We start from the raw sequence: 22,946 nt of genomic DNA on the forward strand, positions 1-22,946 counted from the left end.
CAGTAGCTCTAATTAACCCCTATAAATGTTTTCTAAGAGCTCGATAGGCAGGGAAAGCATTGACAACGCTGCTAAGTGCAAACATGTAAATACTGAAACAGACAAAGGTGAAATTGTTGTACAAACTGGATGACTTGTTCGAGTTTTACAGTGTATGGACATCTAACGTGCATGATATGAAGAAATAAAAGCATCAGACTCTTTTTCCCCAGAAAATGAAACCTTTATATGGTGATCTTATACAATTGCTCAAGCTTCACTGGAAAACGTGCGTTGGCATTTCAGACAAGGTGATAATGGAGAGGCTCAAACTATCAAAACCACTGCTGTACAAATCAATAAGCAGAACAAGGAAATCACTCATCACTCCATAATATACTGTCCCAGAGCAGTCTAGATTATTGTATCCAATTAGATTTTTTTTAACCAATTGTGAGAACAACCAAATGCATTTATAGTTTCAAGGAACATCCAGAACTTTGAAAAGTTAATGAAGTATTTCCCAGGCTGAAAAAGATTATGAAAGTGTTCAGTAACAGATAAGTAGCCGCTTTCAATTTACTGCATGACATGCGCATGCACGACAGGCCACACTTCTTTGCAATGACGAATAACTCAGCACTGAGACAAGCTTAAAATTTCAATTGCCTAGGATATTATTGCATTTTACTTGAACTGAAAATCTATAATACTTAACACAAAAAGGATGCATTTACTGTATTGCAACTAACATAGCTGATGCTATTATGGCATCATTCTTATTTTATCATTCAGTTTTCAGCCAGTTATTAGAAATTAAAACAAGTGGCATACTTCAACTGCATTGTTCCATCCCTAAATGCTTCTGTATTTTATTACACAATTCATTTTCTTCTCACATTGTCATTTTCTATGTCCGTCTTTTCACTGAAACTCCAGGAAACAGACAGAGGAATGTGTTCAATTGATTGGGTAATTGAGCACTGATGCTATTTCTACAACCAGGTGTTGGAATATTACACTACCTCTAGCCACACAGAGAATCCGTGTTCTTTAAAATACATGTTTTTACTACTTTTGAACTACGACTGTCCTCTCTACAGGAGGAACAAAACACTACTTATGGGTAAAAACTAGCAAGGGTGCCCAAATACTTTTCCATGCCATCTTTGACAGAGAGACAATAACTGAAATATGAGAATGAGAAAGATACACGAACGCTAGCACATTAAATTGTTAAGCACTGAAGCGTGGTGAACATTTAGATTACACATCAAAACATTCTAAAACTGCATGCAGACAATTCCACTGAGTCTACTTGTGTGGCAGCTCAAAGCCGTATAATAAAATCAATGCTCTTTGAAGGGGACTGTGCTATTAAACAATAGAAGTGGGGAAAAAAAGCAGGTCCTCTTAAAAAAAAAACAGACACAAATATAAACAAAGAATCTGTATGCTGGTGTTCAGAGCAGCCAGCATGCCAAAAGACCACCAAGATCCTTCAGAAGTGGACTGGCAGTCAAAGCAGTCTCCAGATGTTATGAGTCACCCATAATGATGGGCAATATAGTCCTTCAGAGGCAATATTAGTCCACAATATAAAAAAGCATCTCAATCCACTGCCATTCACTCAAGGCACTGCTGCAGTCAATCCCAGAATTCCCTGCAGGTCTGGAGTCACCCAGAGCAAGAAACCCTGGCTCCAAACATCTTCAGTGTCTACTTTTAGAACGGCACAGCTGCAGTTGGCAAGACATGCCAACAAAGACCAGGATGCTCTATTTTCATAGTTGCTATGGTTACTTTTATACCTAATTTTGTTTGATGAGAAGCTGGATTTTGACGACATTGATCCAGCTCCTAAACCATGAAAGGTAACATATTTAGCAACAATCCAGACGTAAACTTCATTCTCCCGTACAACTCAACAGGAGGAGATGGCTTTTTCTTTTTTTTTTTTGTTAGGAAATGCATTTAGCGTCCATCAAAACCACCCATGGAACATACCCTGCGCTAGCATCAAGGCCCTCTGCTTTTAGATGCTAAAATAATAAATACCATGCCAAGATACCAGCGAAGGGCAGCCGTCTCTGAGGTTACAACCAGACGCAGCCATTTAGCGCCAGCATCCAGCAAACCACAGCCCAGCCGCGGCGACAGCTCAAAAGGCAAATGAGGCAAAGAGCAAGGGAGCCAAAAATGAAACAGGGCACAGGGAAGATGGAGCGCAGGCAAGCCAAACTTTCAATCGGATTTGGCTGTAAAACACTGGGGTTAGCACTGCTCGTCTCGTCTTAAGGGTGTCTGGAGAGTTTCAATGGTTTGCCGAGAAAACCTCAAGCACCAGCCTAGATCAGCTCTTGGGGCCAGAAGAGACGAACCTCCAAGGAAGAGCAAGGCTCCAGGCCCATTTCAGGAACGCACAAGCTCATCCCGTACAGAATCAGAATCTGAACTCTGTGACCCACTCAGCCTCTGGCAAAACAACTTTAAATCTGCATCAGAACTTTAATCTACAGCTTGCTTTCTGATTCCAGGGATCATTTCAGGATCAACAGAAGTTTTTTTTTAACTAAATGTGAATATATTCAATTTGCTACATAATTCCATGCACCTTTTCCGAGACTGAGTGAACGACTGGTCAGAATTAGCATTCAAATGTCCTCGGATTGAACAAAAGATTCTCCTTTGGAAAGACTAAATGAAATCCATAACAAACACCAGTCAGCTGCCTTTGTTGTTCGAGCGCTACCTTGTCACGTAGATGAGCTTCTTTTTGTAAAATTCTTTTTAGATTTCATCTTTATGCTTGCATCTCTATAATCAAAACGCACGCCTTAACTCTCAGGGGGTATGGTTGGTTAGCCTTGCGGCCTCGCAGTCTGGGGCCCTGGGTTCAATTCAATTCTGCTGGATGTTATTTGTGTGGCGGTGGTATGTTCACCTCGGGGTTTCTTCTGGGTGCTCCGTCTCCTCGTACAACCGTACAAGAATCCTGGTAAGTTAATTGGCTTCTGGGAAAACGTGCCCTAGGTGTGAGTGTGTATGTCCCTGTGTTTGTGTCTGCCTGCCCTGGAATGGACTGTTGTCCGGCCCAGGGTGTACCCTGCCTCACGACCACTTCTTGCTGGGGTGGGCTTCAGCTCATCCACGACCCTAAATTAGAAGAAGCGGTTAGAAAATGAATAAATTGGATGGATGTCTTTACTCTCTGAACATTCTACCCAAAGCAGGGTATACAATGCCTAAAAATTAAATGCAATGTTAAGAGCAGCTAATACTACTTAAAATCTGGGTTTTTTTTCCCCCCAATTCTGGGCTTTCCATTTTCTGAAGGGTCCCACAGCAATCGTGAAGAACGACCTCAGGTGTCAAAAGACGGAAAAAGGAAAGGGAGTGGGGCTGATAAACGATAAGGCTAAACCGTTCTACATCTTAGCCAAAAAGAAGCGCTTATGTATGACCGAAAGACTTCAGTTAACGCAATTTCCAGAAAACACAAAATGTTTTAATTATAACTGTGGTCTTTGGAGCTGTTCTTCAGTATGAGTCATAGTGAATCACTCCTCTGACAGTTCTAGCAGGATGAAGTTTTTTTTTTTTAGGAGTCTGAAGCACCAACGAGTAATGCTGTGCTTTTCAACCCTAGGAAATCTGCTTCAGAAATCTGGCTGCCGAGAAAACAATGCAGATGACTGTAAAATACACCGATATGAGAGCAGATCATTCATCTGCATGACTGACGCCTCAAAGCGTTTTGCTGAATTGGAAAATATAACAAGCAGCAACTTAACATGGAATTACGCCTCATTCCTGATCACAAAGCTTATGTTGACACCGCTGTCTCCAGTCAGTCCTGGTGACCACCGAATACCTGACATATCCATCTTCACTTCAGAACGTATTTCACTGGAATTAAGTTACTGGCTGACTGAATGAAACGGGGAAGAAAAACATGATTAACAGAGGATCTGTCCATAAAGAGGAACTTGTGCATGCTGAGCGTGACAGGAGAAGAGGCACGTATAATTTGGCGAATGGTGACTGAAAGTAGTTTTTTTTTTCATGCACCTGCTGCTGGCTGCATAAGTATTATTTCCATCAAAAGGCTTGAGGCAAGCGAGTTTCACAAAGCCAGGGTAGGAGATTACAGCACTCTTTCACATATTCATGTTTCATTTTCAAGTTACATGAGGCAGAAAAACACATTTTACTTAAGAGCAGGGCTCTCAAATTGCGGCCCTTCCAATCTACTACAACAGAATTGTGCTGAAACCAGCTCCTTAATTATTTAACTGGTAATCAACAGGATCAATTTAGAAATACTGATATGGTATCAAAATACAGCCCTGGATGTTGAGTAGTTCTACTGTAGATTCTTAGAGTTTTTTATTGGGTGAAATCATTAATCAGGTGACTGGACTTTCAGTGTTTTATTCTTTGAATCGTAAAATGATACTGTAGGACCTTTACAATATCCAGAATCAATGTAAATTCTGAAGATAAATTTGCTACACAAATACTTGTTAACAGATATTATGGTTACAGAAGATGTTGTTAACATATCCTGTACATATCTGCAAATTACAACCAGAAATGTCTGTGAAGGTTGAATGTAGAGCTGGGCGATAATTCGATAACGATAATTATCGCAATATAATTTTCCTCGATATAATTTTAACAAAAGTTCGATAAATGTTTGATATACATGTTTATGCTTTGCGCATGATATGCGCATGCGCACAAAATACTGCGCAAGTGCGCGTGCGTGTTGCAGACCAGGCAGCTAACAGATTTGTTTAATGTTTCTGCTGTTTGGCAAGTGTTTGTTGTGTTCTTAAAATAAAAAGTTGTTTAATTTAGCAATTAACTGTCTGGTTTCTTCAACTTTCACTCAGGAGAAAAAATCTTCCTTTAAACTTGAAAGAAATAATGATTTGACATTTATCGTGATAATTATCGATGTCGACTGATATAAACATTTTTATCGTGATAATGCTTTTGGCCATATCGCCCAGCCCTAGTTGAATGCACACATCTTTTCTTTCGATATGACAAACGTGTCATTCATTCACTATTACTCCAAATACAGAGCGTGGCTACAACAGCTCAGGAAGACATCACATTAAAGCAGCTTCAGAAACAGCCATGGTAATGTGCTAAAGGAAAGCCAAAGTGATCAATATGGACAAGTATGAAGACACAAGTCTTTAAAATTTCACAGCCAGTAAAAAGAATTTAGGAAGAAAATGAGCAACCAATTACATGATACAAAGGCTCAGCATAAAGTTAGCACCAATCTCCTACATTCCAATAAAATAAATGTCTGAGGCCATGTAGTACTAATCTAAGAATCTTACTGACAAAAAGACAAAATTAACAATGAAGTTATTCAGATGTGAGCCAGTTGTATCAATAACCTGGGACACACTTTCTTTCTGACCTGCATGATTTTCCTCAAAAAACACACATTATTTCCCTTAGAGCATTACTTGGACAAGAGATGGAGACATAAAAGTATCATAGGATCATACGAAAGGATGAGAGAACTTTTTGTTTAAGGACCTAAGCCGGATGTACGCAACTCAGAATTTTGTATTTCAAAACTATACAGAAGTTTATGTAGGGGGCTTTAAAAAAATAATGTTTTATTCTGCACCTAACTTTTCCTAGCAAATGACTCGGAGATATTTTTATCGAACTCTTAAAGCGTACAAGATTCCGGGTGTGTTTTCCCACTGGAAACACCCTGCTGCCGGCTTGAAAGATTCTTGACAGCTAACATGGGCTAGCTGAACAAAACTCGCTTGCGATTCAAGTGGTACAACCCTCAGGTTTGTTAGAGCAGCTCTGTGGAGGTGATAAGACAAAATAAAGTCAACATGGCTTTTCTTGAAGACCCTGCACATACGTCTTTCAGGGAGCAGGATAAAGAAGCCTTCCAGAAAGCAGTCCTTAAAAAAGGGCTTGAATGCATAGCAATCTGCACTTTAGCACACTCACAGCATAGTTGAGTCTTAGCTTGTAAAGAACAGTGACAGCCTGTCAATGACACCCATAGGGTGGGATTTGTTTTTCCAGCTTGTTTACATTGCAGGATAGCACGTAGGCCAGCTAGGCCTATGACTCTCAGTGGGCAGACAGGATATACCTTATTTTATGAATTACAGCCCTTCATCAGCAGCTGACAGACATTACAGGAAAATCTTAGGTCTTGTGTGCTAGTTGACACACCACCCATCCACCTGTAACCTCTGCAATGTAACATTTTTGTTTCATTAAAAGTTTTGCATCTCTTTTACAGCTTTCCAATGTCCAATTTTAATGAATTTTAAGGTTTTTTAAAACCTATAAAAAGATCCTTTGTCAAATAAGACTGCTTTATTCATACCGAATTTATTACTGTGCCTCAGATTGAGCCACATTTCAACCACCCAGCCAATCCTAAAAATAAACTAGTATTTAACTGCAGGTCTTCAATTGGTAGGAGGAAGAGACTCCTGGGAAGCAAGCAGCCAGCAGCATGTTAAGGGTGAAAGTTTTTATTCAACCGGGGCCTGCACATGCTGTGCACAGCTTCCTAAAAAGACACATGCTTGCTGGTAGATATCATTTGCAGGTAGAATCCGCCATCTCCATTGCGCAAACACGTAATTTTCAGATCCATACCAATCACGAACCTGACAAAGCTGTGCATGTCGGCTCACTGACAAAACATTAAGTCCGCCAAGCGGTGACTAAACCAAGAACTGAGAACAGCTGCCTCCGCCACAGCCCCCATCGTGAGTGGGAAAGGGCCTGTACCATTGTATTGAAAGGGAAGAATGTAAACTTGGCACCAGCTCCTGTAATCTAAGATCAATCAGCTGGCAGTTTGCGTTCCAGACACCTTGACCACAGATCCAATTGCGTCAAGTACAAAAGGACCCCATCCCTCGCCAGCTCACTTCCCAAAACTTTGCTTGTCAGGTGTATATACAGGAGACACCATCACTGCATTAGAGCAAAACAAACCAGATCCTAGCAACAAGTCTGAGGGACAGTCTGTTCTATTTCACAAGTGACTAATGCCCTTTCACAACCTCCCACGATACTGCCAGACAGTCTCGCTGGTGCATGAACCCAGCACAGTGTTGGAAAGAATAAGAACAGCAGCTCGTGCAGCTCACACAGCAGGGAGAACACACTTACGCACAAGACAGAAATTACAGAGGGCTCCCTGACAGTTTTTGCGCACCTGGCAGACATGTCTAGTGGAATACCGATCACACTGGCACGTCCAAAGAATCTGTAGTATTTCAAAATTTTTCAGTCTCTTAAAATGAAAAAATGAATTCCAAAGTGCTATATACAAACAAAAAAAAAAAGAATCCACGCTACACAAGCAAACTCTCGGGCCCTGGGTGATGTCAACATAAAGCGCCCACAGGCACGCCTTTCTCATGTTAACTTTGACATAATATACCCAGCCCTGGTGAGAAATGCACAAGGAGGACACAGGTTTTCAAAGCCTTTCAAAGAAGGAGAATCAGGACCCAGAGGGATATGCGAACAGAGAAATGTTTAGAAGGAGTTAACTAAAACTTTATCTGATGAGGTTATGCAAGATGTTTGTGGCGTTCAAGTCACTCAAGGGGAAAGAAATATCACACATGATGCTTCACACAGCCAAACAGAAAACTAAGTGTGGTCCTCAGAGGATTTAAAAGTGCAATTATATGCACTGTTTGACTTGGTAATTAAAATAAGTGCATCCATTTCTCACATCAGGCAGGGAAAAGTTTCAGCAAACATTTGTCCTACTAAAAGTGATAAAATAAGTAGGGATTTTTTAATTGTAAGACAGGAGATGTGTCTCACAAGAGTTGCATGTGGTTTAGAAGACACCAAAGTAATGGTGTCTACATCTCAAAAAGAAACTGTCCACAAAATTCCCCACATTTCTTATAACTCCTAATTCACCTCCTAAATCTGTAAGAGCAACACCTTCAATCACCTTTGGCAACACTATACTTCAATGCAATTAAGCTTAAATACATTTTCCTTGAACATATATTGCCGATCAGCACTAGTATGGAAAATTGCTCTGAATCACAGTTTTAACAGGCTCACAGGAAAATAAGCTGTCGATGCAAACAGAATACCCAAGATGTAGTCATCTTATATGACATTTTGAATGGTGAGTCAAATTAATATTTGCAGGTGATACGATAGGAGGTAGATAATAGAATGATGTTTCTGGGCTGATAACCACAAAACACATATTTAGCTCTCCATGGCTGTGTTAGGAAACCCTCCAAAAAATACAATTGTTTCTAATTTCATGCTGCAAGTCCACAAAATACATCTGTAGAGCTTTTTGTTTCATCAGTGTGATACACTGTGTATTGCCGGAATGACTCGGTTACAATTCTAAATATTCTAAGGAATTACTGGTTTAGCTGAGAACATCCCATTACAGACTGGCACAACTCAGAACCAACAAATATTCCTTGAAGCATTAATCCATCATCGCAATAAAAAAAACAAAACCTCATCATTATCTGCAAGCACTGGACTGGATTTGGCTCATGAGCTGATATGGAGCAGTCATGTGTCACTTGTGACAAGGAAAAATAGCTTTACAGCTGTTATCACTTTGGTGGTTCTCAAGACTCCAGATTTTCTTTTGAGACTTCCTGTAAATTCTTAACATTGTGCAGCCTGACTCTTGTTGACAGGCGAAAAGCTCACCTATCATCTTACCTTAAAGCTGCAGCCATTACTGAAAAACAACACCACCCAATCTGTTCACACCACAAGCGAATCCCACACTGTTGAAGCTGTCAAACTCACTTTCTTTTTGTAGACTGCAAAAGAACTTTTCAAATAAATAGGAAAGCCTGTTTTTTATTTTTTTTTAAATATGTAATTTAACTGCTGAAGAAATATGAAACAAAAAAAGGCAGTAGTTCCCTAAATGGATGATAACTTTCAAACTGAGCAGAATTATAAGTATTTTAGGAAATACTTCCCCAATTAAAAGAGAGGCACATACCGCAGAGAGGTGTAAAGTGGTTTGAGTGGAGTGTCCAGAAAAATGCTATATATGTATATAGAATTATTATTATTAGTCACTGTTGAACTTTGACTAATCTCATCCCTTTTCCCCCACTTCTCTCAGTCACGTTTGGAAATCCCAACCACAGCTGGCTAGCAACATCACCCAGGTCTTAACTTGCAGCACACTGATCACTGAGTTCGACCTGCACCTGCAGAGAATACCATCACTGGTTAAGCCACGCAGAAGATCCCTTTTCCATGGCGTGCATAAATACTTTTAAAAAACCATTCTGGAGTAGAACATTTGTCACGGCATCATCACCAGCTTGCCTGTACTACACTACACAATAAGACCCATGGGTTTGTGTTGTGTTGCAAGTCAGAATTACCCTCCCTAACTCAAGCCCACCCACTCCTTGAAGTGCACGACCATTTGGATAGGGAGACGACCCGTCATGGATGCCTGATTATGCTGCCCAGACTCAATAGCTGAACTACAAGGCTCAACTTGTCCCTTTACTCCCTGCCACACTGGGACAGCCCTAGAACATTTTAATGTACTGAGTCATAACTCACAGAACTACAAGGCTGCATGACTTCATTTAATAGAAACAGCCCTTCAAACTTTCCACTGTACATGCATTCAAAGACAAAGGTTTTAATTGACTAGATTACATTCACTGGGATTATTTTTTTTTTCTTTCTGAAAAGAATATGCCAACTTTAATCCATGGACAACACTGTGATCTTGGGAAAAAACCTTTAAGTTTGAGATTAACGGTTGTGTATGACAATGTCGACATTTTTGCAGTACTCTTACCTGATGGCCATGAAGTGTGTACAGTAGCCTTCCTTCCAATAAATCTAGTATTTTCAGTGTGGAGTCATTGGAGGCAGTGATGAGATAGTTCCCAGAGGGATGGAATGAAAGCCCATTCACTACGGCACTGTGCACTGTAACCAGACGTAAAACACAAGCATCACATAGCAAGAATTCACTCAAGAAAGCCTTACTTCAATCACACTACACTATGTTTGTCCAGACAGCTTGTGGACTTTCTGACAGATGTTGGTCATGTCAAGTTGCAGCTAACAGACACTTACACAGATGAACGGCATGAAGATTAATTCAAAACGCCATCTTTTATTTTGAGAGACAAACCTGCCAGGCAGAGATGTGCAAACGGACGGAGACTGAGGTTTCGAAAACAACATTTGTGTCCATTATCGGTAGCGCAGTCTATAAAGACATCACTCTTTCAACAACTGCTCATTCAGCAAGCAGTCATTTCTATGCAGGCATGAGAACTGACCGAATTCGTGATGTGTATTCTTTTCTGTACAAAACACAAGTGACACGTGTAGTTCAATTGGAAAAGCCCTTTTGCCTTTTCGTACCTGGGCACATGATCATGTCCAGCTTAAGCAGTGTTTTTCGGAAGGCATGTGCTTCCCTCTACTGGACAACTATTTAAACTGCAAGTGTGTAAAAGAATGCCCTGGGGTCATTACAAAGTGTGCAAACTTGAAAAAACACACCAGACTTCCATTAATTACAGCGCAATAATATATTTCTAAAGCACGGGAAAAGCTTTTCTGAAGGCTTTTAACAAAGGAAATGAGAAAGGTTTTTAAGCCGATTATGAACTCTTTCAACAGTGCTTCAGAACTGCCTGTTCATTTTACACCTGACATATATAAGAATATATTTTTAACAGAGCTGAACTCACAGAAATTAAGACTTTTATATAAAAAGTTTCTTTGCTAAGGATGGAATCGTAAATTGACATAACTACTTGCAAAAGCTTTTTTTTTTAAATAAGCAAATATCCAAAAGTTCATAATGTTAATTTTAATGGATCTGTGCCTTGTCAGATTTTTGTTTAAATTTCCCATAAATCCATTAAAGTTCTCCATTTTACGCTTCATTCTTGAATCTAATGATGCTTTAACAAGTGCTGGACAGCGATGGTTGACACCCTGAATATCCTGACGTTTCAGACAAGTAATTGTACTCTTGAGTGGTTTCTAATCTGAAAAGAATTAAATCTAAATTGTTCCAACTTTATTGTTCTGCTTCAAGGCAATTACTGAAGGGTCCATCTAGCTTCACTTGTTTTTCTCCTTTATAATGAGCTTTAGATGGTATGTTCTGTTCACATTATTTGTCTCTTCACTTGCCCCAGGACACAGTATACTGGTGTAGCTGGTTAAAGACAAAATACCTCAGCCCCATTATCAGATCCTCTGTCAATGAATCACAGATTTTTGTGACAAAAACTCTATCCTACTGTTACTGTGTGTCAGAGAAAATGAAGGAGCTGAAGGCTTCCAAGTCTTTTTATTTATTTTGTCCAGCTTGATTGCTTCGTAATAAGCTAAGGCAATTGCTTGAAATTTTTCTGTCATGTAACTTATAGCTTAAACAGTTTTACATCACATAATATAGACGTTTTGCCAAAACTAATCACACAGCCTGACAATTATTTGAATAAAAGTTCAGAGAAATACCAGAAGTAACCATATATTCCAGTGTCAAATCACAATTAAAAACAACCCAGAAACTCCGGGGAATTTAATATTCACTTATTACGTTACTATACATTCTTGAAACGTGTAAGATGCAGCCACATGAAGAAAATAAAATCAGTAATTTTTTAGTTGTCTTCATGCTGCTTTTATTTCCATTTCACATTACGTTCTGCCATTCTGGAGAAAAACTCTGGGCTCTTAATTATAAGGAACATGATTTGTAAACAAAATCCATGAATACATTTTGCAGATAGGTTTTGCATTTCCTGATGGCCCCTCTGGCCATATCATGATCACTCAGTGGGCTTCCTGTTTGTCCAGCAATTGGCATTTCTTGCAAATCATGCCTTGCCATCGACAGGGAGCGCTACATACGGTCATTCTTGCCTTCTGCCATAAGACTCTACAACTCCTCCACTGTGTGTCTGGGCAGGGGGAACATGGACCTGTTTTTGGACTAAACATTAATTCTTTGTTTACAGCTGGTTTTCCTGTTTACAACTATTTTTTGTGCAATGTATGCTAGGGATTTGTGTAATATATTTATAATGCGCAATACATCTTTTTGTGTCCAGTACATGCAGGTTTGTTTTGTTTCTTCGGTACTGTGAGCAAGTCTGTATACTTTTGTTACACTGCACTGGGTTGACTGTGCCAGGCTGCTGTTGCACTGCAATTTCCCTCACAGGATTAATGAAGTATCTATCTAATTAACGACTCGATTCCTTGGTGACTGTTTGACTGTATGTTTCAAGTTTTGCTTTCCTATTCAATCCTCAACAAGGGGAGTGGGGGAAAGCACTTTACCTTGGTAATGCTGGAGCAGTTTACTGGTTCGGATGTCCCACACTTTGACGGTGTTATCTGTGCTGGCAGCTGCAATGCACGTGCCGCTGGGGTGGAAATCTGTGTAATTTACATAGCTATGGAAGAAGATGACACGCAACTGAGAATCCTTAATGTTATGGTAGTTCATGCAGTATGACACAAAGTGATGAACCTATAACGCCAGAGAAATGCAATAGCCCACTGTGTGTCCAGAGGATAAAGATTGTAGGATAACATTGTCGTACTTCTGCAGAAAAGAGCAGGCCGCAATAGGGATTTAACACAATGACATTGTCCAGTTTTTAAAAAGTAATAAAAGCATTTGCCAGAAAAAAAGGTAGGGCTAACCTACCTCACCAAACACCACAGCTTTGAGCTAGTCATGCTAAATGGCCCATCTGTGCTCATCAGTGGACTCATCAATTTCAGCAAAGCAAATCCAGATGATTTAAGCCATTAAAGAACTATTCATGTTAAACTCCACCCTCACGGATTAAACTGATCAGCAGCGTTAACTTACCAATTTAAGCAGATAAAAGTCACAGGAATTAAATAAGGCTGGCTTTTTCTCCAAAACTACATATGAAAAATGTATAAGCTGGTTTTCTTAAAAAAAGGACTAATAACACCCCCTAGAACTGGGAACTACAATACTTTGCAACACACACCTGTCTGCTTGTTGCCCCTCAACTACCAAATTGAAAGAACGCTGTGGCAAACCAATTGAAAAGAAATGCTTGAAGGTCTACGAATGGCAAGAATGCTAATCCAATATTGATGTGAAAGACTAGGTCTTCAAAGGTCCCCATAAACCACTCAGAACAGCAATAATAATAAAAAACTGTGGCAATTTACACTACACACTTACCCTCCATGCTCATAAAATGAGTGGATACACTCACGGCTGGTTTTGTCCCATATTTTTATAGTTTTGTCATCACTTGCTGAGACTATCAGTCGCCCATCGGGTGAAAACCTGAAGATCAAAGGAATATAATGAGGACTGCATACTGTTCTTATCAAAGATAGGCCTCTTACATCAAAAATATTTTTTATGGTTACTCACAGCCGTGTATTAAACTTGAAGCACATGCAAAAAATTGCTTTCTCTACAGCAGCACATCACATTCATAACTACATGAAGAAATATATTCTTAATTTCTTATATGAACATTTCTAAATTTACAGTATTTCATCACAAAAACGGAAGCTGTCCTCATTAAAGATTCAACGTTCTGTATATGTAAATGAGTTTTAAAATAATGCTCAAGCTATGTGAACATCTGTCACAAATACCCCAACAGGTGTAAAAGAGGAAATGTATAAATCTGTTTCATATTCTGTACAATATATATATATATGTAACAGATATAAACAACCAAAACCAAGCAGTCTGAACATAAAGTGCCTTTACTTCCATGTTCATGTAAGGTGACAGACTCTAGAGAGCACAGTTAAAATGATCATTTTTCTTTAAAAAAAAGCACAGGTCCGCTGAACTGAACATTTCATAAAAGATCTATGGCCAGACCTATTCAGCTTTGATGACTATCTCTCTATCATGAAGTTCTCCTTGAGACTTTATTAAACAAAGAGAGAGGACCAATTACAAAACCTCCACTATAGATGGCCATATTACTTTCTTTCAAAGGGTAATTAGATTATGAAATTGAAGACATTTACATCTTATAGTCTGAAGATTATGAGTGTTGTATTAACTCAAGTATTCTCTTGAAGCCGTGACTCATCCTAACTAAAAATGGGTACAATTCGAAGAGTCTGAAAAGACGATGCCTGCCCTGTGTGGTGTGTTACTTCCAAGAGCAGAAATGTCTCAGATGATCTTCAGACTGTACATACTTGGCACAGCGGACCCAGTTGATGTGTTGGTTCAGAGAGAACAAGAACTTCTGCCGATGCACTGTCCAGACTTTGACAGTCTTGTCATCTGAGGCTGTAACCAAAGACTGTCCATCACTGGAGAAACTGACACTCCGCACTGTCCCTGTGTGAGCTTTGAACACTGTTGACTCTCCCTTCCTGAAAATAAAACACACACACACAAAGCTGCTAAAAAACACACAGACATATAGTTCAAATGACTCGCCTACAGGAATATTGTACTTGCCCCAGTCCAAGCTCATTAAAGTTACACCGTGCACGTTAACAGACAAAATATGTCAACTGCCATTCATGACCCTTTAATTCAGGCTGATGTTTTTTTGGGGTCAAAAAACAGTTCCCTCTCTAAAAAAATAATGAACTTGAATGTTCATTTTTGTTCACTGCTAATATAATAAAAAGATTATCACAAAACAAGTATTTATGAATTTTCCAAGTCATTCAAATTTGGTCAAATAAATGCAAGGACCAAAAGAAAAGCGAATTGATATTCAAAGAGATTTCAACAGAGTGCACAAATAATAACTTCAAATCTCTCATGGCTTCAAATCCCCACGAGCTACTAGTATAAACATAACCAGGTAAAGAAAAAGCCCTAAGGGTTTTGAGGTATACCTGCAGGAACCTACTGAATCTTACCTTCTGAGGAATAATGGTCACAGAAACATATCATTTCCTTTTGAAACACTGAGGGAAAAGGGCTTAATTCTAAGACTGGAAACATGTTTAATTAAGCTTAATGAAGAATACTGCATCATTTCGGTTTTAACAAACCTGTAAGGTCGGTTCTTGATTTATTTTTTACAGAATGATTACTATTTTGATACATCAATGTGACCAAGAAATATCTTGTCTTTAAACTACTTTATGCTGCTCAATGACACTTCAAACAAAGGGATTAGAATGATCATGAGAGACAATTAACATGTTATTAATAACTTGCCGTTAGACCTCCCCTCCAAAAGCTGTATATGTGCTATGTTGGGAAAAGATTGGCCACTTATTTTTAAAACACAAGACAGGAATTTATCAAGAGTTTGGGGTCAGATACTTTAACAAAACTTACAACTTACAAAACCTACTTTACATAACAGTAAATAATAATTAATGAGTTTGGAATCCAACTATGATGATACCACTTTCATTAACCAAAACCAAACTTCTCTGTAACTTAAAAATACAATATAAAACACTAACCTGAAAAGCATTCAGTCCACAGCAGAACGTACAATGTGACTAGGATCCTGACTGATCCCGAGTTCAATTTTGGCCAACAAGTATGACAGTTGCTAGCATATAGCAAAGAAATGGTTACAGAAAAACTAAAAGGTGTTCTCCAAACATCCAAAAAGAGTACAATGCTTTCAAATAAAATTTGCTCTAGTCTCTTCAATTATCCACCAGCTCCCTCTGATATGATAGAAGCATTATACTGTGACACACTACCCACATACAGCTAACATCAAAAGAAACACTGAAGCAATAGCCTCCCTTCTAACAATAAAGGAAAACAAAAGAGAAATCCAAATAGAAGCGAGAAGTATGGTACATTACCGAAAGGAATGTACTGTACTTAAATGAAAGGAATGTTCTTAAATGAACACAGGCAATCTTTCCTGAGAGATACGAATGAACAAAGTACGTGTATTTATGTGTAAATATGTGTATTTATTAAAACCAAGCTAAATACACATCTCTTTTCTTCAGCTAAATAAGATCATGTCTGCAAGAGGCAGGGAGAGCATCCATTTGTGCATTAACGGTTAATTGGCAGCGCACCTTCCAAATTCACTGGCGTTTTAGTTGCCTCGCCATCATTTCAAAACCCAAAAATTAGGTGCTCTTGTGGGCTTTTAGATGCCCAAAAGAAGCTGCTTTTCCACGACAGAACGAATGAACCAAAGTTCATATTTAAAGAGTATTCTATCAGTTCTCGCTAAAATCCGTGAGCTCTGGTATGAACAGGTACCTAGACGACAGTAAAAGGACACCAGAAGCAGAGGGAGCAGTAAAATTAGGTCAAGAACCACTCTTTATAGATACGGATGTTGCCAACATGCTTTGTTTTTTGCATGTGTCTGAGTGAGTGAAACTGTATGATACGCTTTCTTGTTTTAGTTCACTAAAAAGTACTCTGGTGCAGAGTTCACAACTATGAGGGGGATGATCGAAGGTTATCACTGTCACTCCATTTGTAAATTCAGAACACAAATGGAAATAAGTGAGGTCTTCAGGCTTTTTTCCCCACTATAACAGTTTACAGTACATCGTCTTAATGTTTTATCTATAGTGCACCATTTCTTTAGCTTACTGGATGCTGTGCACAATCACTCAATGATAAGGTTCGCAAGAACCAGAATTCCCTTATTTTTTGGGGGAGGGAAAACAAATACAATTGTATCCCCATTTATAGCACTCTACAGTGAACATCCAAATTAAATTTGCTTTGTGGCAAACACAAGAGGGTGTGTCGGGTTTCTTTTTTTAATGTTAAGAATCTTCCAGAAACCCCATGGGAAGCCATTAGACCCAGATGTAAAATCATTCCTTTCAGGCTGCACTAAGGACTGACATGGCTAAGTTCTCAAGGAATGCGTTGATCTCCTCAGAAATTAAACGGCTCTGTCTTTTTAACCTCAAGTGCTGCAGCAATATAAGATAATGATATGTCAACCAGTGGGATCCAATCTTTGCCACATTCAGTACTACTCTTTCTTATGCAATATGTTCTTTCTAGGAAATTTAGCTATCAGCTAAATTGAATTGCAACTGCTAATGTTTGCCTTCTGCGTCAAAAGACTCTCTCCACCTCCTCGTCACCGTCTCCAAACAGATTTCTCTCTATTACTATGACAACACTGTTAGTTGGCACGCATATCGAGACTTTTCTAGGTCTGGTTAAAGGACGAGGAACACTGGCAACACCAAAAAAGGGAGTCTCTTAACCTTTTGAAGAAATTCAAATAGCCCTGTTAAAGCACTTAACATTGATTGATGTCACCAAGCTCCGCAGGAACTTTGCCATTTGAAGCAATTCAATTTAATAAGACCTTTATTGCATCTGGAAGTGTTTACAGAGTACAGTTCATTTTAAAACATGAGAGACGCTGCTGGAAATTTTCAAGCCTTTTTCCAATAAGTGAGCAAAAGAAAAGGGAGCTCCATTCCATGTGGGGAAAAAGCGAAATGTCATCTCAGAACCTACCATATTACTCGCTTAATTACGTTTGTGTCTTATTAAAAAGTGCCAGGCAGACTGCGGAAAAAGAGACAGTAAAGGACCGAAAGTTTAAGGGCTGTCAGGACAGCAGAGTATAAAGCAAAACTTTGATCATAATGCTTCACTGCAGGGATAGTCAGCAAGTCAGCAAGTTTTTTTATTTACACTTATTACAGCTGTCAACTGTGGACCACTGAAATAATATCTTCATTAACAATTATTCAATAATACCCTTGCCAATATTTATCGTATAAATATCCTTTCCAACCATCCATTCTCCATTAGCATTACAGGCTTCTATCACAGCTCTGACATGAACAAATCAGACATCTGGGTGACACTGCAAAAACAGACAGCCTAAATCCTACAGAATCCTTTTTTTGTTTCCCCAAAACCATGAGTTATCCAAATTGTTAGCAAGATAAGATAAGATCACTTAATTGGCCATATACAATTTCTTGTGTTAGGAATTTGTCTTTTCGCATACCCCAGCTTGCTCTCCATGAGACACACAGACAGGGAGAGAAGCTTGGGGTCACAGCGCAGGGTCATCCAGGTGGATGCTGCACATTGGTGGTGGTGGTGGAGGGGATTCCCATTACCTGTAAAGTGCTTTGAGTGGAGTGTCCAGAAAAGCGCTATATAAGTGTAAGCAATTATTATTATTATAATCTGGCCAATCAGAATGGCTCTATGAATAGAACTGGGCACCACAGAGCAATAAATCCTGATAGACATGGGACCATGAGGAACACATTTCCTTGCAAAAAAGACAGTAGACAGCAGAGGGCGCTACTCCAGCTCACTGTGACTATCATGTGTATCAATGGCAGCCTGCTGTAGGAAAGAACACAGTAGCAGAGCTACTGTCAAACTGTTCAGCATCCACTGTGAGCACCTATGTTAATGTGTTCCCATTTGCATGTGTACCAAAGTTCCACATTCCAAGGAAATGTTTTCTAGAAATCACCATTTAAACAATCCCATATATTACTGATGCGGGCAGTTAAATAGAAAACTGCCCTAAACCTTACATAAAACGCACTGTTTTTTTCCATTCCTGAAGGTGAAAGATACACCATCATTGGCATAATACATGGCACACATGTATTACAACCAGCATATGCAGTATAACAGTATTTCAAATATTTGGGCGAAACAGAATTACATTTGACAAACTTAACTAGAAACTGAAAGATGAGATTTGGTGGCTCAATGTTGCACCACTGCCATCTAGTGGCAGAATAAACACAGCAATATACCTCCATCCACTGATGAACACAAATCCCTTTAGGCTCCCTCCTTCCTCCCCTCTCCCAGCTTTTGTTCTTCTGTGCTATTCAATCTTTGCCATCTCCCCTGTCTTTCTCACAGCCAAAATACTGTATTTTCTCTCTTCTCTTTTCAGTTTGGAATAAACCTATTACTTGTTCCTTTGCAGACAACGCATGCTGATGCAGCTCCCCACCTGAACTATAAATCCCTTTATTCCTGACAGAAGTAAGGACACAGCAAGAACAAGCAAACTGCACTCAGAAGGTGTAGCAGTCCAGACCTGAACCAAGGATCAGGGAGCTGAGAGCCTTTAGCACAAATAACCAAACCAGCAACCACATCACCCTGCAACTCACAGCTGACCACTCACTGAAGCTCAGCAGGTGTGAACCTGGCCAGTTCCGGGATGGGAGACCTCCTGGGAAGCTAAGGTTGCTGCTGGGAGAGGTGTTAGTGGGCCAGTAGGGGGAGCAAAACCTTGCAGTCTGTGTGGGTCTTAATGCCCTAGTGGAGTAACAGGGACACCATACTGTAAAAAAGACACCGTCGTTCACATGAGACATAAAACCAAGGTGCTGACTCTCTGTAGTAAAAAAATCCCAGGCTAGAGTAAGGGTGTTACCCTGGTGTCCTGGCCAAATTTCCCCCTGGCCTTTACCAATCATGGCCTCCTGATAATCCCCATCTAAGAATTGGCTTCATCACTCTGTTCTCCTCCCCACTGAGAGCTGATGTGTGGTAAGCTTTCTGGTGTACTATGGCTGCCGTCACATTCTATCCAAGTGGGGGTACACAATGGTAATGGTGGAAGAGAGTCCTCATTACCCGTCAAGCACTTTAGTGAAGTGCCAAAAAAAGAGCTATAAAGTGAGAGGATTACCAATCACACCACTCTTGAATACTTTGACACTGGAGCATGCAGTTTCAATAAGTCTGTGATACAACAAAGGGTACAGCACACTGCCCAGCATTAAAGACAATCATAGGTGAAGATATGCAGCAAAATCACCATGGCAAAACAGATCAATCTAAATACCATCTACACAGAGAAAAAAAAAGTAAAAGCATTATGGAATGTGTGGCTCAATATCTCTACTGTCAAGTTTAACTACTCCCATCCGGGAAACACCTCTGTGGCCACAAGTGTAGCAGTAATATACTCAGGAAAATGTTCATCCCCTCTGTAATCTCAATGTAAAGGAACTCCCTTATGTCCTGAACCACACCGTCGTGCTGCTGTATTCGGTACTGGAGATGTTTGTCTGTTCTTGAAGTTCTTGAGGAGTTGAAAACTGAACCTGAAATCTGACAGCACCCTTCACTTACACACTTGGCACCCAAAGGCGAACGGTTTTGTCCCTGGATGCAGATGCTACCAGGTGTCCCGATGGAGAAAACTGCACGGACATCACCGCATCCTTGTGACCCACAAAGCGATACGCCCTCATCTGAGGCTTCATGTTCCAGATCATCAGACAGGAGTCCATGGAGCCAGTGGCTGGGGGAGAGACAGCCTCAATAAGTCTTCGGTGCACAAAGGGAAAATCTTTTTTCTTAGTTCGAAATCAATTTTAAAAGAACTGTAATTGCTGGATGTAGAAATAATAAGTGCAACAGTTAACCCATAGTATTCCAAAATATGGCTTACTATATATCGCAATATTTATAAATATTAACTACGTGGTGCAATATCTATCCATCTGCCTACACGTTATTTTTCAACAGTATTAAAACAAATGTTCTTCACGGGCAGAACTGAACGTTACCGATCTGCTTCATGTTGCAGTTGAAGTCAACACTGGTGATGGTGTCTCTGTGGCCTTTAAAATGCCTTTCTAATGTTGGATCCTCCTGAAAGGCAAGATTGTATTTGAAATATTATAGTCGCAAAAGCTAGAAAGTTGTTTTCATCTTGAATATAATGAGATAAACATCGGTTAGACCAAAATAAAACTCTTCTATTCTACTGCAGAATACTTTAATACAATAGCATATTAATTCATGAGTTTCGGTTGCTGATGACAATACAACTCACAACTAAGTTACTGTTGTTGTGTTACTAAATTGCCACCGTCTGTAGATACAATGATACAATGGTACTGACACTCTAATCTTCTACATAAACACTCTACAAGCAAATCCATTTTAGACGTAACCCGTTTCTTAAACACGCGTTTTTAAAAGGACGATGCACCTTACAAATATAAGCAAAAACACACTACAAACTTTCAAATGCGAATCTGCCACTCCGACACAAACTTCATTTACTTACCAAAGCGGAAGACATTTTCCCAGTGCTCCTTAAATTAATCTTTAAAATTCCTGCTCTAGAAGACGAAATCGATGACCGATTTTAATACCATCAAGTCACAGGTACAGTCGATAACCTGTGGCTTTATCCGTTGAGAACTTCAGCTATCAAAATCACCCATACGGCTCTGGTTTAGCTACCTTGTACTTGCTAGCATAGTTTTCGAAAGACATAGATACATAACTATAGGAGAAAAACTAAACTTGTAAGTTATTTCTGCAGTTACTTAAAAAAAACATTAAAAATAAATCCTAATCCACCACGACTGCTGTTGCAGATCAGCTCAAAAGAGTAAATACACCAGCTACTCTTTGATTTACGTTGGTTCAGTTTACGCGCCGCACTGAGCGCCTGCGAGCAACCGCTGAACCTTAAAGGGAAAGACACGCAAACTCGCCGTTTTGGCCGACAATTATTCAACTCGACAGTCGCAGAGCTATTTAATGACAAATGCACTTTTATCATTTTTCTTTTTTTTTTTGTTGTGTATTTTTCTCGTTGTGCGAAAATCTGTTCTTGTCACAATGCAGTATAAGAGTTCGGGCGTGCACCCTGTTACTAACAATTAAAATGTGAAAATGCGGTTGTGTGCAGAACATATAAAGAAATGCCCAATAAACACAAACGATGGTTAACACCGCCGGTGTGCTCACCGAGGCCAAACCAAAAGCAGGCAGGTGAAGTGCCCTTAGATGTTTTGGAGTCAAACTATTTTGCAGTTCTTTAGTGAAAACTGCTCTCTTTTATTTTTAAAATATAAACCCATTGATTACTGTTCTATTTAATGACTGCAGGCTCCACCAGGTCGACATACGGTTAAAATCTTTATAAATGAGCCGTGCAGTTCTGCAATGTGGACGCCAGATGTCGCGATAAGCATTTACCATTTCTAAAGCCACATTTCTTAAACTGGTTTGAGAATTTCCCGTCGAGTTGGTGGTAATAAAACCGTGAGATCTCGTTTTGACGGAAATGGCAGATGATAGGTAAAAGATGACGATAGGGTGCGATTCAAAACGTTCAATTGCCAAATTGTACTTTTAGGAGCAAAACGTCTAATCGAATTTTTTTAAAAAATAGAACAGATTAAAAATGCCATTGTTGGGGAAAATTCTAGTCATTCTAACAATCTACAACATAAAACGGAATGTGAGATTATTTTTTAATTAAAATCCAGGATACAAAGATCATATGGGCAAAAACATCTATATGGGGGGAAAATACGATATGTTTATACATGTTTAAACTTACGTTATGCTGCTTTGATGGGGCAATTTTGCTCCAAGGCACGCTAAGCAAGGATAATTATGTACTTCGCTGTAAGATAACTGTGTGCTTAGTAAATAAACACCAACAGATCATGCCACAGGCCACAGCGGTTTCTATAATCCATACGGCTAACTTAATAAGCATCTAGCCTGCCATCAGTGCCGCATTCCCATTTAAACACTAAGGTTGTGGACATACTACATCGGTAGTATTACCCAGGCCTAATATTATGCGTCCGCGAGCTTTTGCCTCTAAAGCTGATCCTTAACACCTCATACCTGATGTAATTTTTTTTTTCATTGAATCTTTTCCCCTAATAATACCCCTGAGAGTTTAATCATCAGTGGGGAAAGTGCCGAATGTTTAAACCAGTCCGTCAATCGCTGTGTGTTGTGCGGCAACGGCGGCTTGTTCCACATTCTTTCCATTTAGCGTGAGACTGCAGATGTCGACTTAAACGGAGCCGGAATGACACCCCTACAGTAGCTCTCCTTCCACGCAATTTTTAGTGGTGGTGGGGGAGGTACTGAACATTACAGTTCCCTGATAAATCAGGTCGGGGAAAAAGAAATACAGAAGTCTCAGGGT

The 22,946-nt window shown here is 39.6% G+C and overlaps 1 protein-coding gene across 2 annotated transcripts in view; it reads right to left on the reverse strand.

Moving 5' to 3' along the window:
* Positions 1–21,559, reverse strand: part of poc1a (POC1 centriolar protein A) — a 54,728-nt gene extending 33,169 nt beyond the window's left edge. Inside the window, exons 1-7 of one of the 2 annotated variants that reach the window (XM_015348018.2) lie at positions 21,051–21,559; positions 20,545–20,629; positions 20,105–20,276; positions 14,242–14,421; positions 13,250–13,357; positions 12,361–12,476; positions 9,842–9,975 (exon numbers count right to left, since the gene is read on the reverse strand). In XM_015348018.2, coding sequence (XP_015203504.1) covers positions 9,842–9,975; positions 12,361–12,476; positions 13,250–13,357; positions 14,242–14,421; positions 20,105–20,276; positions 20,545–20,629; positions 21,051–21,065 — 810 coding nt within the window. In that variant the 5' untranslated portion in view covers positions 21,066–21,559. The remainder of the gene's footprint in view (positions 1–9,841; positions 9,976–12,360; positions 12,477–13,249; positions 13,358–14,241; positions 14,422–20,104; positions 20,277–20,544; positions 20,630–21,050) is intronic. The other variant, XM_015348020.2, reaches the window with a different exon arrangement.
* Positions 21,560–22,946: the final 1,387 nt, after the last annotated feature.

The sequence above is a fragment of the Lepisosteus oculatus genome, chromosome 4, assembly GCF_040954835.1.
Source record: "Lepisosteus oculatus isolate fLepOcu1 chromosome 4, fLepOcu1.hap2, whole genome shotgun sequence".
In the NCBI taxonomy this organism is placed as follows: Eukaryota; Metazoa; Chordata; class Actinopteri; order Semionotiformes; family Lepisosteidae; genus Lepisosteus; species Lepisosteus oculatus.